The sequence below is a fragment of the Mustela nivalis genome (genome assembly GCF_964662115.1).
Source record: "Mustela nivalis genome assembly, chromosome: 2".
NCBI lineage: Eukaryota > Metazoa > Chordata > Mammalia > Carnivora > Mustelidae > Mustela > Mustela nivalis.
In genome coordinates, this window is record NC_139021.1 from 161,110,425 (window position 1) to 161,128,682 (window position 18,258).

Consider the following 18,258-nt stretch of genomic DNA (forward strand, 5'->3'; position numbering starts at 1 on the left):
TTTACCAAAGTTTAGTTTTGCTCATCCTTTGGACCACTACTCTCGATGTCCTCTAGTGACCACAAAGAGTACAGCTTCTTCCTACTGAACTTAACAGTATCTCACAAATTCTGAGATCATTCCCAATCTTACTCTGACTTTTACCAAAAATATTCCTGGGTATAACATAGTTAGAGAAGTAGAATATGAGGACCTGACCTTTTTTCTTAAAATAAAATGTCCAGGCGTAAACAGAAAAGCCAAAAACCAGAAAGTTTTTTATGTTCAAATAATTTTGTTCTGTGTCTCTTAATACAGAAATATCAGGAGGGGTAAATGAACTTGACTTTTGTTTATATCATGCTCTGATTTATTAGTCTGTTATATACATGATCCATCTTGCAAATGATGATATTCTGTCTCCAGGAACATGAGCCAGTATTTGAAGGATGAAGAGCAAGGATGGGAGCAGGCTGGTGACCCTCTAGAAAGCAAGAAGGGAGAAGTAGGCTCTGAGGGCAAAAGGGTCGAGACAGGCATTTCTGAGGCCAAATGGTGTTGAAATAATATACCACAGGCCTTTTTCCTTGTCAGCGTAATCCAATTGAGAATGCCCAACCGCCCCTGACAAGAGTCACTCAGGAGTGAAGAGCTTCACTACCAGGGAAAGCAGCTTATGTGTGCATTTTGGCTCAGGAATGTGCCAGCCCCATGCTGGCCAAATGAGAAAAGGCTGCTGCAGGCTGGAGAACCCCAACCTCGTGGGAGGATAGTGACTGTTCCCCTATAGGCTAAGAAGAGAGTGTTCCCTTTTGTCTAAAGGCAGTGCTTGATGCCACATGTTGAGACCTTTGGCATAGTTTATCAGTGAGGGTGGCAGCTCTGACGTAAAAAGAGAAAACAGTGTCAGGATTCATTCCCTTTTGGACAGGTCAGCTCATCATCTAGAAAGACAAGAGACTTGGGGGACATCTGCAGATTCTCAGACTGATGCCAGCCCGAACTGAGACTTCTCTGTTTTAATATCGAAATATAGGGAGTTGAACCACCTGCTCACTGCTGTTGAACAGAGTATGAGGGGAACATCACAAGACATCTCTAAAGGGTTTCCCTTTGCTTGGTGTTGAAGTGGTTCATGAGCTTCTCCAAAATCAGTTTAATAATTCTTGTTGTAATTGTTCTTATTCAGCACTGATTAGCCAGAAGTAGGACTCAAATTTGGTTTTAGAAGCAGGTGGCCTAGTCCTAGAAGGATCCCGTGTTTTTTCTTCAATGAGGAGTTGCATTTCCCCTCCTTATACTCCTTCCTTTTTTTTCCATCCCATCTTGGAACATGAACCAGTCACCTTCAGAGTACCCCTCTACCTGATCTGCACTCTCTGTTTACTGGACTGTTTGTACCTTGAAGTTGACAGCCTTCCAGGGCGGGAATTTTGGCTGCTTGGCAGCGGTGTCAGATGTCTCCTTGGTTGTGGAATTATTCAGCCTGCTTACTATGAGCAGCATCATGGCACCTTCCCCTGAAGGACTCAGACAGCTTTTCTCACTCTTCTGAAGAAGATCTAGACAATTGAATCTCATTTGCCAGGCAGACTGAGCCAGGAGGCAGAACACCAGAAACTTTTTTATTCTGGCTTCATAAGAAGCAGTGGAGTTGAATAGCTAGGACCACAGATTTAGGAGTCACGTGAACCTGGATTTGATTCTCATTTCCACCACTTGTTAGCTGGTGGGTAGATCTACTTTCTCAGTCTCATTTTCATTTTCAAAATGAGGATAATTATGAAGAAATAAGATATATAAGGTGCTTAGCACATGGGCTGGCACAAGGTAATAAATAGTAGCTGCTATTATTATTGTTATTTTTATCTCTTCTAAAAAGAGGATGAGTATTTCACTCATTTGTTTAAAAAAGGGAAGCCTCTTCCTTTCTCTGATAACTATACATACCTTGGAGAAAGCTGAAATTCTCAAATTAAAGGGGCTATCCCACATTGCACCATACATAAATAACAACCACTAGTTATCTTGGTATCTATCCTTAATTTTTATCTCTTTTAGTAGTTTAGTAACCAAAGATAGAAGGCTTACCTTTGAAGTTTTTGATATTTACTTAGATCTTAAGAAATAAAACTGAGGAATGCCTGGGTGCCTCAGTTGTTAAGTGTCCGCCTTCGGCTCAGGTCATGATCCCAGGGTTCTGGGATCAAGTCCTGCATCAGACTCCTTGCTTGGCCAGGAGCCTGCTTCTCCCTCTCTCTGATCCTCCCACTGCTTTGCTCTCTCAGTCTCTCTCTCTGACAAATAAATAAGTAAAATCTTTAAAAAAGAAAGAAAAAGAAGGGAGGGAGGGAGAAAACTGAATTGGGGCACCTGAGTGGCGCATTCGGTTGAGTGTCCAACTTTTAATTTCAGCTCAGGTCATGATCTCAGGGTCATGGGTTTGAGCCCTGCGTCGAGCCCTGCATCGGGTTCCATACTCACAGTGGAGTCGGCTTGTCTCTCTCCCTCTGCTCCTGCCTCTACTTGTGTGCTTGTGCTATTTCTCTTTCTAAAATAAATAAAATCTTTTAAAAAAGTAAACTGAACTTAAAATAACTTATAGTATTAAGAACCCTGGACTGGGACCCAGAACTAAAAAACTAGAAAAATACTATCTTACTTATATTTTATACATTTGCTCTATTCCTTGCATTGTACAATGTATTTTACATGCATTAAATGAGATAATTTATGTGAATTGCTGAGCACAGTGCCTGACACATTAGCATATGCTTAATAAATGTTAGCTGCTGTTATTTTAAAATATAATTTATTTTAATTCTTTAAGACCTATTTTACAGATGATAAAACACAGGCTTTTAAAAATTTAGTATCTATTACACAGCCATTAAGTTGCCCAACTGGAATCTAAATCCAATTCAAAAGCCTATGTTTTCACCTAGAACCCTCAACTTCTAGTCCTGGTTCCAGTACTAACTGACTTTCTAGCATTTTACAAATTACTTAACCTTTCTCAATCTTTTTTTGTTTTTTAAAGTTTTTATTTATTCATTTGAGAGAGAGAGAGAGAGAGAGAGAGAGAAACAAAGCACAAGCAGGGTGAGAGGCAGAGGGAGGGAGAGAAGCAGACTCCCCGCTGAGCTGGGAGCCCAACAAGGGGCTGGATTCCAGAACCCGGAGATCATGACCTGAGCTGAAGGCAGAGGCTTAACCATCTGAGCCACCCCAGCACCCCAAGCTTTCTAAATCCAAATTATCTCATTTGTAAATTATTTTTAGGGCCTATCTTAGCCATAATATCCTAGGATCTGAAGGATTTTCTGGAATGACCAGTTGAAAATTTGGCTTTATTTTTCTAGAGCACTGTTACTCAAAGTATAATCTATAAACCATTTTGGGTTCACAAACTTGTGCTTAGTACATGATGAAATGTGTATAGAAATTGAGGGAAAGCATTTAGAAATTTTTATAACATCTTGACAGTATTTTTATATATTAATTCTAATAATAAAATGGATTTATATCTTTGTTTTTATAATTTCATTCTCTAGCAGTTCATTTTATTATAGATTTTTTATTTTTATTTTTTAAAGATTTTATTTATTAGATAGACAGTGAGAGAGGGAACACAAGCAGAGGGTGTGGGAGAGGGCTTCCTGCCGAGCAAGGAGCCTGACGTGGGCCTTGATCCCAGGACCCTGGGATCATGAGCCAAAGGCAGATGCTTAACGACTGAGCCACCCAGGCATGCCTTTATTGTAGTTTATAAAATGGTGGTCTGCAGTGGATTGACATAAAGGAAAAAATAAATTGGCCCTAACCACAGACTGTTTGAGAAGCACTGTTTTAGAGGACCATCTGAAGATCTTAACAGAATTTTTGAATTGAAATTCCAGGGCTGTTTTTTTTGGTTTTGTTTTGTTTTAAGCGTGTTTACAAAGAGGTACCTGTTAAATTAGAAATGTCTCACTAGTGGTACCCTGCTAGTAGTTCAGTCTCTCCTGCCATATCTGAACCCCTACCACCACTAAAAGCTGCACAGTGGTGTTCCTGTTAGAGTGTCTCTGATGCTCCTAGCAATCACCAGTTGAACCTAGAGAGCAAAACTCCAATTCTGCCTAGACCAGATGCTTGGAAAAGTTAATTTTATATATCACAATTCTCTTTTTTAGGGGTATGGGTATGAGGGTGATAGTGAAGGTTCCTGGTGGGCTAATTAAAAACTCCAGCTCTGGGGCATCTGGCAGGCTCAGCTGGTGGAGCGTGTGGCTGTTGATCACAGGGTTGTGAGTTCAAGCTGCACATTGAGTATAGAGAATACTTAAAAATAAAATCTTTTTTAAAAAGTCCAGCTCTTCTAGTTTGCCATCACTAAGTCTCCATAAAGCACTGATACACAGAATAGACTTGCCAGAAGGAGTGTATTCTAGCCGTCATAGATTCTAACTACCTAATTTGACAGATGAGCTTGGGTCTCTTATGCCGGCCATTGGTAGTAGTGAGAAGTAGGGAGACTGATGATCCCTGGTCCATTGACTGGATTATATACTGTACAGGGACCACATCCAGAGCCTCCAGAGAGTTTTCTGTGGGACGTTGTCCAAACCTCTATATGATATCACCCCTGCCAACTTCAGGCCTCTCATGCCATAGTGAGCTCTTTCACCTTATGAAGCAGAAGACTGGCAAATAGACTCTACCAATATAGTAAAAGAATAATACACTGAGACTAAGTGAATTTTAATCCTAGGAATGCAAGGATGAGTCATTATCTGAAAATCAGTTAATCTACCATATTAACATTCTAAAAAGGGAAAATCACTTGATCATATCAATTGATGGTGAAAAGGCATTTGATAAAATATAAAATCCACTCATGATAATAAAGATTTACAAAAATACTTACGACTAACATCATACTTTAGGTGAAACACTGAATGCATTTACTCTAAAATTGATAGCAAGAAAAATGTCCACTTTCATAGCACTGGAAGTCCCACCAAGTGGCATGTAATTGGAAAGGAAGAAATAAAACTGTTTGCAGATCATATAATTGTTCCTGTAGACAATCCTAAGGAATCTGCAAAAACAAAAACAAAAAATCCTAGAACTAATAAGTGAGTTTCATAAGGTCACAGGATATAAGGTCAACACACAAAAATCAGTCACATTTCGTCTCTTTGGTCTTGGCTGCACAAATGAAATGATGAAGGGAGTAGCATTTGGAAAGGGTCTCAGGAAGATGCACACATTGTGTTGCCACTGTGGCTCTAAGGCCTGCCACCGTCAGAAGTCAGCCTATGGCAAATGTGGCAATTCTGCCAAGCAGAAGAGAAGTATAACTAGAGTGCCAAGGCTAAAAGACGAAATACAAGGCACCTAGTGGTGCCTTCAGTTAAGCGTCCAACTCTTGCTTTTGGCTCAGGTTGTGATCTTGTGGTGATGAAATTGAGCCCTGCACTGGGCTCAACACTCAGTGTGGAGTCTGCTTTAGTTTCTCTCTCCCTCTCCTCCCACTCCCCTCATGCATGTGTTCTCTTGCACGTGCTCTCGCTCTCTCTCAAATAAATAAATAAATCTTAAAAGCAGAACAAAACAAAAACGAACTCCCACCTGGTTGAATGAAGCACCCCAAAATTGCATACTGCAGATTTAGGCATGGATTCCATGAAGGAATAACACCCAAGCCCAAGAGGGCCACTGTCGCAGCATCCAGTTCTTCTTAAGGATTTCAATGATTGGTCACAATAAATATTGTGATTTAAAACAACAACAAAAAAATCAGTCACATTTCTATATACTAAAAATGAACTTTTGGAAACTGAAATTGATACATAATACCATTTACAAACATACCAAATAAAATATACATCTAACAAAACATACAGAATCTATATGCTAAAAACTATAATACAGTGGTGAAAGGAATGAAGAATATATAGAGAGACTACCATGTCCATGGATTGAGAGTCACAACTTTGTAAAGATGGCATTTCTTCCCAAACTAATTTATAGACTCAGTGCAATTCCTGTCAAATTCCCAGCAAGATTTTTTGTAAATATAGACAAATTTATGTTGAAATGGAAAGGCAAAGGAACTGGAATGCTGATAGCAGTATTGAAAAATAATAAAGTTGGAGGGATTACATCACCTGATTTTAAGACTTCGAATATAATTAATTAAGATAGTTTAAGTTCAGAGAGTTAGACACACAGATCAATGAAACAGAGAACCCACAATATACTTATAAAAATAAGGCCAGTTAATGATTGGCAAAGTCCAATGACAATTCAGTGAGGAAAGATTTTTTTTCAATAAATGTTGTTGGAACAATTAAACATCCATATAGGGAGGGGGAGAACATCCATGCAAACCTCACACATTATAGAAAAATTAACTCAGGGATGCCTGGGTGGCTCAGTTGGTTAAGCAGCTGCCTTCGGCTCAGGTCATGATCCCAGCATCCTGGGATCGAGTCCCAAATCAGGCTCCTTGCTTGGCAGGAAGCCCGCTTCTCCCTCTCTCTCTGCCCGTCATTCTGTCTGCCTGTGCTTGCTCTCTCTCCCTCTCTCTCTCTGACAAATAAAATCTTAAAAAAAAAAAAAAAAGAAAGAAAGAAAAGAAAAGAAAAATTAACTCAAAATAGATCACAGATGTAAAAAAAAAAAAAGCATAAACCTTTATATCTTTCAGAGGAAAACATAGGAAAAATCTTCATAGCCTGGGATTAGGCAAAGAGTACTTAGATACGACACCAAAAACACAATGCACTAAAGAAAAAAATTGATATACCAGACTTCATCAAAAGTAAAAATGTCTGTTCTATGAGAGATACCGTTAAGAGACTGAAAAGACAAGCTACAGACTGGGAGAAAATATTTGTATATCATTGAATTGCCAATAAAAGACTGAATCCAGAATAAATAAAGAAGTCTCTAAACTCAACAGTAAGAAAACAATTCAACTTAAAAAACGGGGTCAAGACTTGAACAGACACAGACACGTCGACCAAAAAGGATACATGGATGGCAAATAAGCACATAAAAAAGATGTTCAGTGTCACTAGCCATTGGGGAAATGCAGATTTAAACCACACAGAAGATATCATTACCTGCCTATGAGGATGGCTTAAATAAAAATACTGAAAATACCAAGTGCCGGAGAGGACATGGAGAAACCAGAATTCTCATTGCTGGTGGGACTGCAAAGTGACACAGAAACTCTGGAAAACAGTTTGGCAGTTTCTTACAAAGCTAAACATATACTTACCCTTTGACCCAGAAATCCCCCTCCTGAGTGTCTATCCTAGAGAAATGCAAACTGCTGTTCTTCACACAAGAACCTGTATACAAACGTTGATAGCAGCTTTATTCAAAACTGTCTCAAACTGGAGAAGCCAAATGCCCTTTAACTAGTGAATGGATGAACTGTGGTGCATACACGCTGTGGAATACCACACAACAATAAAAAGGGAACAAACCGCTGAGCAGCAGTTTAGGTGAAGGCATCATGCTGAGTGAAAGAAGCCAGTCTCAAAAGTAACATACTATATGATTTCATTTTATGACCTTGATAAAACTGGTGATGGAGAATACATTAGTGGTTGACAGAGGTTGGAGTGGGGAGGAGGGTGTGACTACAAAGAGACAAAAGGGAGTTTTCTGGGTGATGAAACTGTTCTGTAGCCCTGTTGTCACACCGTCACAGTGGTTGCAGGAATCTATATATGTTCTATAAAATTTTAGAACACAATGCCAGAAAGAGTTGGTTTTACCAAATTAAAAAATGCACAGGGCTCTGGAAGTGTCAAGCCATGGCTGTGAAATTTCCCTAGTCTTTCACCATGAAGGAAGACATAAGAAAGTATAGTTACAGCAACTGGATGAAAGCCCAGAAAATGTTTCATTTCCCACCTCTTAATTAAGGATTATTTTTCCATCTAGACTTTTATATCTCAACTGTACCAACCATGACCATATTTTTTAAGTGACAGACCAAATCATATATAATAGTTAACGTTCCTAAGGCAGCAAAACTAGATGACTTTATATATTTTAATATGCTTTACAAAAGTATTTGATATATTTCAGTTTTTCCTAGTATTTTTATTCCTTGCATCTCAACCCTCTACTACCTCACACACACAAAGGTTTTTCTCGCAAATTGTACATCTCTAGGTGGGGGTAGGTGGGGGATAAGAAGCAGGTTTTATACAGCTGATGTGATCACTGTACATACAGGCTTGGAAAATGCTACCCAATCTGCCAATTAATTAAAGCATTAATCTGAGGAGCAGCCGGGCCCAGGGAATGTTTACTGAAAGGGGGTTGTGGTAGGAATTGAGTGGGAGGCTCCCTACATTTGCATGAAAATGAAAGTACTTAGAAAACCCAGCTTTCTTTTGTGTCTGAAGGTGGGCAGCCTTGACCATGTCCCTTAATCTTTCTGGGCAATTTAGGAAGCCTTTTAGTGAGCTGGTCTCTGGAAAATAAAAGCATTGCAGACTCTAGAAAACAAACTCTATAGAGTAGGGTAGAGAGCAAGTCCAGTGCAGTATTACTTCTTAGATCTGGAATGAAGCCTTCTAAATTTGGGAGTTTGTGCTGGTAGTTAGGTAAAATAGACGTAATGGTTTCACAAGTTTTGAAACCATGTATATAGACTGCATTTAAATCCCAGCTCTGCCTCTTATTAGCTTTGTGATTTGGGGCCAATCATGTAGTTTATCTAAGCCTTATTTTTCTCATCTGTGAAATAAAGATTATGAATTGCTCCTTCATCTCAGAGCAGTTAGCCCTTTGGTTTGCTCCAGGCAGAAAGGAAGCCAGAGTGGTTAGGACCTTCCAAGATTACAAACTGTCTCCAAAAATAGGGACTGTGCAGCCTTTTGTTCTTCTTAGGCTTATTTTTCAGCAAGGGACTAGAAACCTCAGGGTTTTCCCTTACCTACCTGGAATAAGCTACATTTTTATCTCTAAGAGAGGTGACCTTGACCCTAACAGCAGAATAAAGGACAGTAGCTCATCCTAGGACCTGTTTGGCCAACTTGAGATGATGTTTATCTATATGTCACCAGGAGGAGTGGTGAAATGGACATGGAAAATTGATCCAACAGTAGTTGCTGCTGTTAAAGAATTACTTTTAATTTTTAAATTATGGATATATATATGTATATATATATCAAAATTTACCATCTTGGGGCACCTGGGTGGCTCAGATGGTTGAGTGTCTGCCTTGGCTCAGGTTATGGAGCTCCACGTCGGGCACCCCCCAGGTCGGACTCCCCTCAGGTCAGGCTCCCAGCTCAGCGGGAAGTCTGCTTCTCCCTCTCCTTCTGCCTTTCCCCCTACTCTCTCTCTCTCTCAAATGAACAAATAAAATCTAAAAAGAAAAGAAAAGAAAAAGGCCAATGTGGGGCTTCAACTCAAGACCGTGAGATCAAGACCTCCAAGGGCCCTGGGATCAAGTCCCTCATCGGGCTCCTTGGTATGCAGGGAGTCTGCTTTTCCCTCTGCCTCTGTCTCTCGCTATCTCTCAGACAAATAAATAAGTAAAATCTTAAAAAAAAAAAAAAGTTGCATGCTTAATTTACCAAGCCACCCAGGTACCCCTATTGCTACTTTTCTTTTTTTAAAGATTTTATTTACTTGACAGAGAAAGAGAGATCACAAGTAGACAGAGCAGCAGGCAGGGTCTGGGGTGGGGGGAGCAGGCTTCCCGCTGAGCAGAGAGCCTGATGTGGGGCTTGATCTCAGGACCCTAAGATCATGACCCGAGCCCAAGGCAGAGGATTAACCTGCTGAGCCACCCAGGCACCCCTATTGCTACTTTTTAAAGCATGATAATGATACTGTGGGTTTGTGTTTTTTTTTTTTTAAGATAGATAGATAGATTGATTGATTGATTGCTTTAGGAGCGCACATGCAGGAGGGGCAGGAGAGTGAGGGAGAGAATCTCAAGCAGACTCCATGCTATGCATGATGCTGGGCTTCACCCCACACTCCTAAAATCACCACCCGAGCTGAAACCAAGAGTTGGATGCCTAACTGACTGCCATCTAGGTGCCCTGATACTGTGGATTTTTTTTTTTTAACTTCTTAATTTTTGAGCTACATACTAAATATTTTACAGATGAAATGATACAGTGTCTGTGATTTGATTTAAGGTAATCCAGAGAAAGGAAGATTGACCCAGTAACTAAGAATTCTAGCTGTATGGCACAGACAAGAAGGGCCTTTTTCTAGCTTTTGTCAGATGGCATCCCTTCATTTCTTTCCTTTTTTAAAAGATTTTATTTATTTATTCATGAGAGAAAGAGACAGAGGCAGCTGGAGAAACAGACTCCCTACTGAGCAGGCAGCCCAATGTGGGACTCAATCCCAAGACCCTTGGATTATGACCTGAGCCGAAGGCAGACTATTAACTGACTGAGCCACCCAGGCACCCGGCATCCCTTCATTTCTGTTTCTTTTCTTGCAGAACTCTCAGAAATTGAGCCCAATGTGTTCCTCCGTCCATTTCTGGAAGTGATTCGCTCTGAAGATACCACTGGCCCTATCACTGGACTGGCGCTCACCTCTGTCAACAAGTTTCTGTCCTATGCACTCATAGGTAAGAGCTCAGTCCTTGTTGGATGACCACAACACTTCATTTCCTGCCTCTCCTGGGGTAGTCAAGCTTTAGGTAGTGAGCTGGTAGTACTGGAAAGTTTCTCCTAGCCATCTGTTTCCTTGTAGGAGAGAAGTAAGACTGTTACTGGTTACTCATCATGCTAATTGACTCAGGTTTTGAGAGTGCCGAGGAGGTGGGGGTTTCCTTGGGACTCTGGTTTCTTTATACTTTGGAGGGAATTAAGAGTATGGTGCCTGGTGCACTTGGAGGTTTAATTTGGTTTCTTTTTAAAGTTATTTTTCAAATACGGTGCATGCTTATTTTAAGAAAATAAACAGTGGAGAGGTGACTAAAAGAAAAATTAGTGGTATCTCCTCTCACTGTTCCTTCTTCCTTAGGTAAATCATGTTGACAGACTGGTTTGAATCTTTCTATACCTTTCTCTACATGTATATAAACATGTACCATTTAAAAAATAAGAGTTTTAAAAAATTTAAAATTTAAAAACTGGGGGCGCCTGCGTGGCTCAGTGGGTTAAAGCCTCTGCCTTCAGCTCAGGTCATGATCCCCGGGGGTCCTGGGATCGAGTCCCACATCAGGCTCTCTGCTCAGCAGGGAGCCTGCTTCCCTTCCTTTCTCTCTGCCTGCCTCTCTGCCTACTTGTGATCTCTGCCAAATAAATAAATAAAATCTTTAAAAAAAAAAATAGGAGTATGTGCTATGGATTTTCTTTTTTCACTTTATAGTATTAACTTAGAAAGATGTACATGATATAATTAGCCCTCTGATTTATTCTTTTCCCCCCAGTTTGATTGAAATATAATTGGCGTATTATATTAGTTTTAGGTATACAACATAATGACTTAGTATACATATGTTATAAATGATTACCACATTAAATTCTAGTTAACACTTATCACCTCATATGGTTTCATTTTTTTTTTCTTGTGATGAGGACTTTTAAGATCTCCTCTTTTAGCAACTTTCTTTTTTTTTTTTTTATCTTATTTATTGATTTGACAGAGAGAGAGACACAGCAAGAGAGGGAACAAAGCAGGAGTAGTGCGAGAGGGCAAAGCAGGCTTCCTGCTGAGCAGGGAGCCTGATGTGAGGCTCCATCCCAGGACCCTGGGATCACGACCTGAGCCAAAGGCAGACACTTAACTACTGAGCCACCCAGGCGCCCCTTAGCAACTTTCAGATATGCAGTGTAGTATTTTTAAATATAGCTACAAGTTATTCATTGCATGCCTAGAATTTATATATCTTATAACTGGAAGTTTGTATATTTTTCTCTTATTATGGTAAAATACATACAATATATAAATTATCATTTTAATCATTTAAAAATATATAATTCAGTGATATTAATTACATTCACAGTGTTGTGCAATCATCACCACCATTTGTTTCCCAAACTTTTTCACCCCAGAAGAAACTCTAATCATTAGGGGACAATATACCATTTTCCCTCCCCTCAGTTCCTGGTAAGATTTTTTTTTCCTTAGTAAAGCTGGGTAATTTCCATAGTATAGATTTATCAGTCTTTCTGGTGGCTCAGTTGGTTAAGTGGCTGCTTTCAGTTTGGGTCAGGATCCCAGGGTCCTGGGGAGTCTGTTGCTCCCTCTCCCCTTCCAACCCCCCGACCCCGCTCCCCACAATGTGTGCATTCTTTCTCTCTCAAATAAATAAAATCTTCTAAAAAATATTTCTCTTATTAATATTTAATATTTAGATTGCCTATTTTGAGCCACTATAAATAGTGCTGAAATAAGCATTTTTTGTTTGTTTGTTTGTTTGTTTGTTTTGTTAGAGAGAGAGCAAGCAAGTACACAAGCTGGCGGAGAGACAGAGAGGGAGAGAGAGAACCACACTCCCCATTGAGCCCGGAGCCTGATGCGGGTTTCCATTCCAGGACCCTGGGATCATGACCTGAGCAAAAGGCAGACACTTAACTGACTGAGCCACCGAGGCATACCTGAAATAAGCATTCTTGCTCATATCTCCTTATTTAATAATTTTTCTTTGGATGGCAGATTCCTGTACTTGAAATTTTTGGATTAATGGTCATGTGCATATTATATTTTTATAGGTACTGCCAGCTTGCTTTCCCAGAAGATTATAGTATTATACTCCCAATGTTTGAGAATTTCCATTTCCCCACCCTGTCACCAGCACTGAATATTAGTAGTATTCTTTGTTTTTGCTAATTTGATTGGTGAAAACTTATTTTATTTTTCTTTTTTGGAGTTAAAAATTTGAACAACTTTTTTTTAAAGATTTTATTTATTTGACAGAGAGACATCACAAGTAGGCAGAGAGGGAGAGGGGGAAGCACACTCCCCGCTGAGCAGAGAGCCTCATGTGGGTCTCCATCCCAGGACCCTGGGATCATGACTTGAGCTGAGGCAGAGACTTGAACCCACTGAGCCATCCAGGCACCCTGAACAACTTCTTTTCCTCCTATTTTTATTGAGTTGTTTTGGTTTTTCTTACTAATTTGCAGGAGTTCTTTGTGTAGTGGGGATATTAATCCATTGACTGTCATAGTATTACAAATATTTTCTCCCAATTTAGCCCAAATATTTTATCCAGTCTATTATCTCTGAATTAGTTTAGCTGTGTTTTTTGGATTCCTTTTTAGTTGGTCTTGTCACTCAGGATCCTGAATTCCTTTTCCCCTATTGCTAGCCCATGTGCAAGGGTGAGAACATAGAAAACAGGCAGCTGTCTTTGTTTCTAAGTAAGGAGACAAGAAGAGAGACAGCTCAGGCTGTAGCTAACCAGGGGGGGGGGGGAATGGCCTTCAGTTCAGGGCAAGAAAACCCTTTATCTTTTCTAGAAAGTGGGATTTGCTTAGCTGAAGCATTCAGGATCCCTAGCAGAAATCCTAGGTGCCAGCTGGATTCTGAAGAGGTACATAAGCCTCTCCAGGCACCCTAGTCCTAGCTTCATACTTTTCCTAAGCAAAAATCAGGCCCAGCTACTTCCAGCCTTGCCCTGAGCACCACCTGCAGGTCATCTCTCTCCACAGCCTCTAGCCGCCGCCTTCTGCGCTTCTTCCCTTGCTTTCTTGTCAGTGTTACTCTCTCCCCTTCCTGGGGTTGGCAGACAAGCTTGTCATTGGAGACCTCAGGCCAGATGGTCATTGGAGTTTCCTGTGGTGGGAAAAGAGAATGCTGTAGGTGGTGATTGCAGTAGGCATGAGAAAAGGGGGCAGGAAGGAGTGTACGAAAGCCAGAAGGCGAAGGAGTTGAGATTGGCAGATTTCCCTGTAGTCTGCTCCAGAATGGCCAGGAAAGGAGGAAATTCTAAGGAAAGGGTCCTGAGGAAGACAAATTCTGCTAAGTGAGCCCAAACCAAACAATCTTTTGTTTAGGCTATCCTAGAAGAAATACCCATTATCCCTCAATCCTGTGACCCAAGGCTTCTAGGATTATCTTAGGTCCTACTCCAAGGATCAGCCTTTTGTTTGGCCCCACACAGCTGCCAGACCAGAATTTGTGCCACTGGTTGCCTGGCAGGCTCTGCCTGCAGTTCTAAAAACCTGTCACTCTTACCTGCCTTTTTAGAAGATTAACTTTACTGCTTCATTCAGGCTCAGTTAAACTACTTTAACAGGGGAGATGACTGAAAGAGGGGAAGAAATAGACCCCTAGAAGCCTTATGAGGTGGGAGCAAAGCTGCAATTCACTGAGCTCCAAAATACCACATAGAACTGAGGACCTGGATTTCCTGTGCGAACAAAGGTCCTGCTGTGGACTCTGGAGGCCTGAGTAAAGATGGTCAGGCAGGGCTGTGAGAGAAGACTCAGGCCAAGGGCCTTTGGAGTATAGGATTTGCTGAGTCAGGGGCACCTGGATGGCTCAGTCGGTTGGGCCGCTGCCTTGGCTCAGGTCATGATCGCAGGGTCCTGGGGTCGAGCCCGCATCAGGCTGCTTGCTCGGTGGAGAGCCTACTTCTTCTTCTCCCGCTGCCTGCCACTCTGCCTGCTTGTGCTCTCTCCCTATCTCTCTGTCAAATAAATAAATAAAATATTTTTTTTAAAAAAATGGATTTTCTGAGTCAAATAAGAGAAACATGGAGAGCTGGGGTGATAGAAAGAGCTGGGTCACCCATACACTGTGTATCATCCTGAAATTGGCTTCCTTCTGCATGACCTCTAAGTAACCACTCCTGATGCCAAATAGGGGCATGCTCTAAGGACAAATTGAGTCTCTGGCCAGGTGTCAGGAATTAGGACACAAGAGAAAGATGAAAATCACATACAGTTCATGAAAATCTTCAGGCTCATGGTTGTAAGGGAAATGTTCTGGTTTCTCAGGTATCCCACCTGAACTTTAAGCTCAGGAGCTGTTAATTTTAGATACCAGGAAAGAGAAAATGATAAGATTTCTTTTAATTTCTTCCATTTAATACTAGGAGGTGCTCTTGTGTATGCCATGCCTCCTCTATAGCAACTTTTTCTGTCACTTGCAAAGCTTTGTCTTGTCCCTACCCTTTTTTCCTATTTATGCTTCCCTTTCAAGGATAATCCAGGCAGTTTTCGGGACCCTTCTAGGCCTTGATGGAGGCCACTTCTTTGGCTCTCCCTTGTGGGTATTTAACACATGAATGGGAGCAGTTTCCCCACTTGGCAGCATTTGTGTTAGTTTCCAGCATGGCACTGGTTGTCTGAGGTAGCTTCTTCCCTCTTCTTATTTACTGTTGAAATTCTCTCTTCCTCCTGCTCCCCAGTCAGCCAGCCTCCAATCCTGTTTAGTTTTCTCCTTTCTGTTCTTTTGTTTTTTAAAAAGATTTTATTTATTTATTTGACACAGAGATCACAAGTAGGCAGAGCAGCAGGTGGTTGGGGAAGGGGGCAGAAGCAGGCTCCCTGCTGAGGAGAGAGCCCTCTGCGGGTCTTGATCCTAGGACCCTGAGATCATGAGCTGAAGGCAGAGGCTTAACCCACTGGGCCACCCACTCCTGCCCCTTTCTCTTCTAATGCCTGTTTAGTTAAGCTGGTAAAATGACTCTTGCTTCATGTCATTTTATTTTAAATAAGAATGAAACCAAAACAGGAAGCGGTCTCTGATTTGTTGTAACATGGCACCCAGATTTAAGTATTGGCAGCAGTGACTGTCCATTTCTTTCCCCTACTTCCCAACCTCACTTGCATCTGAACACAAAACTCTAAAAGCAACCAGAGAGAGATGTGTTGAAAGAGAACACAAACAGAGAAAGGCTACAAGCTTGGTGTTCAAAGGTCTGGCCCTGTTTGGCCCTTGCTGTGGACCAAAAGCTCGTATTTCTAGGTCCTTCCTCTATGAAACAAGTAGCTTTACACCAGTAATTCCAAAGTATCCCCCCTGACCAGCAGCATTAATTCCTTCCGGGATCTTGTTAGAAATGCAAATTCTCAGTCCCCACTAATGCAGAAGCTCTCAGAGTGGGCTCAGCAATTTGTATTTTTGACAAGTGTTCTGAGTCATTCTGATATATGCTTAAGTTTGAGAACCACTGTTTAATATAGTGGGATTTGTGCTGAGGAGCTTGTTAAAGCCAGTTACGGGAGGAATTCTCAGGTAGCTTAAGTAGCCATGAGGTAGGAAATTGGAGAGGAGAAAAACAAAGTCAAAGCAGTCCTTGTACAGGATATCTTGCCTTTTCTGTCTCTTCTTTCCGTACCATTTAGTCTCCCCTTTTTTTGTTGGTGCAGATCCCACTCATGAGGGCACAGCAGAGGGCATGGAGAACATGGCAGATGCTGTCACCCATGCCCGTTTTGTGGGCACAGATCCTGCCAGCGATGAGGTTGTCCTGATGAAAATCCTTCAGGTAAATGGAGAGGAAGAGCAATTAGATTAATGGCCAGGAGCTGGTGCTGTCCGCTCTCCTTACCCAAGTTTGCCAGCAGCATGAAACCTTGTTTTGACTCCACCGGGGCTTATGGAGCTACTTTATTTCCAAACAAGGAGCCACTTACCCAAAGTAAAAGCTTTTTCCAAGGAAATAATTGAAAGCTTTAAATGAACTGATATCAGATACTGGAAGCCCTTAATACACCTGTACCTCTGCAGACCATATCTGCCGTCCCATCTTTTGGGATTGTGGGCTAGGGCTGGAATGAGTGCTGAATTGTGTCAGGGTCACACAGAGTAAAGGCACAGTTCCCAAGAGGAGCTCCTGGAAGATGCCCCCTACCAAAATGAAGTGAGGTCAGCATTCTTGCTAACCTCTCTTTCTTATCCTCGCGTGCTTCCATAGGAGACTAGAGGAACAGGAGGCAGCTTCTCTCCCCTCAAGTGCACCCCACTTTACCCCACCTGCTTTATTTATCACTGTATCTCCTCTTTCTTCCTGGTAGGTGCTGCGGACTCTATTGCTGACCCCAGCGGGTGCCCACCTAACCAATGAATCTGTGTGTGAGATTATGCAGTCTTGCTTCCGGATCTGCTTTGAAATGAGGCTCAGTGGTAGGTGCTTGAATATTAGGCCTGTCATCATTTCTAGGGCCAGTGTCCATGAGTATAAATATAGGGTGCTGTCTCTGAACCCCGGAGAAATAGAAAACTCGGGACTTGTCCATTGCCTACCTACCTTGTAGACCCATAGGGGTCTTGAAGTCTTTACTTGATTATTGTACACCTAGAATAGGAACCTTAGTTCATTGTACCAGGGCAAGAATTGGGATAGATCTCAGACTGACTCAGCCCAGGCACCAAATCTTCCTCCCTTGAGGTTTCTGGGATAGACACTAGCCTGCAACCCTTGAAAACTCATCACTGTGCCCCGTCCTTTTTTTCCCCTGACTCAGTAGTGCCACCTAGTGGGATAGTGCAGTTGTGGCTGCCAGGCTGAGCTGGAGCTGGTTTTAATAAGTTTGGTATAATCCTTAGTAAACAAGGTTTGGAGGGGAGTCTGCTCGGAGAAGCCTCCTGATAATAGCCCAGCAAGTAATGACACCTGTGTTATTTGTTTTTGCCTGTGCAGAGTTATTGAGAAAATCCGCAGAGCACACTCTCGTAGACATGGTGCAGCTGCTCTTCACAAGGTAAACCTGCTGCTGTTTGCTTCAGCCCGGCTGCCCAGGCCTCTTGAGCCTGGCTGCTTTCACACAGCCACTTCAGGGACCTGGCCAACCCTACAGCCACTTCAGGGGCCACTGGGATTATGGATGGGGATAGTTCCCTTGGTCCAGGGTTACTGAACAAGGGAGAAGGAGGAGGGACCTGGCTTGGCCTCAGCGGGAGGCAGAGGGTTATTTGATCTAGGCTGACAGACCTTGTTTTGCTTCCCAAACTTGTGTCTGTTTCTGTGCAGGTAGCAGCTGGGAAAGGGAACCCAGAGAGGAAGCCAGATTCAAGGGAGCCTGGAATAGGATGTTGAGCTCTGTAAGGAAGCTAGGATGACCAACCTTGTTTGCCCAGACTATCCTGATTATAGCACTGAAAGTCCCTGCAAACCCTTCGGTTTCTGGCAACCCCAGACCACTGGTCACCCTAGTCAAGGCCCTCAATTTAGGGCCTAGAAGGCCTTCTCATGCTATGCCTAACTGCCTGTTTCCTATACCTTTTTTCAATAGACTGACTTTGAGAACAGTTGACTGAGGCGAGGACTTTAAAGCCTCCTGAGATGATATTAATAATGAGGATGATTATGCATCTGCGGGGCTGGGATTA

General features: G+C 41.9%; 1 protein-coding gene across 12 annotated transcripts in view; it reads left to right on the forward strand.

The window, feature by feature from the left end:
- The window catches only part of GBF1 (golgi brefeldin A resistant guanine nucleotide exchange factor 1), a 127,258-nt gene that overhangs the window by 83,258 nt on the left and 25,742 nt on the right, over nt 1-18,258 (forward strand). For 11 of the 12 annotated variants that reach the window (XM_082722348.1, XM_082722347.1, XM_082722338.1 and 8 more), the window contains exons 4-7: nt 10,463-10,594; nt 16,296-16,414; nt 16,944-17,052; nt 17,570-17,630. In XM_082722348.1, the coding sequence (XP_082578474.1) occupies nt 10,463-10,594; nt 16,296-16,414; nt 16,944-17,052; nt 17,570-17,630 (421 nt within the window). Of the gene's footprint in view, nt 1-10,462; nt 10,595-12,407; nt 16,415-16,943; nt 17,053-17,569; nt 17,631-18,258 lie in introns of all 12 variants that reach the window. The other variant, XM_082722339.1, reaches the window with a different exon arrangement.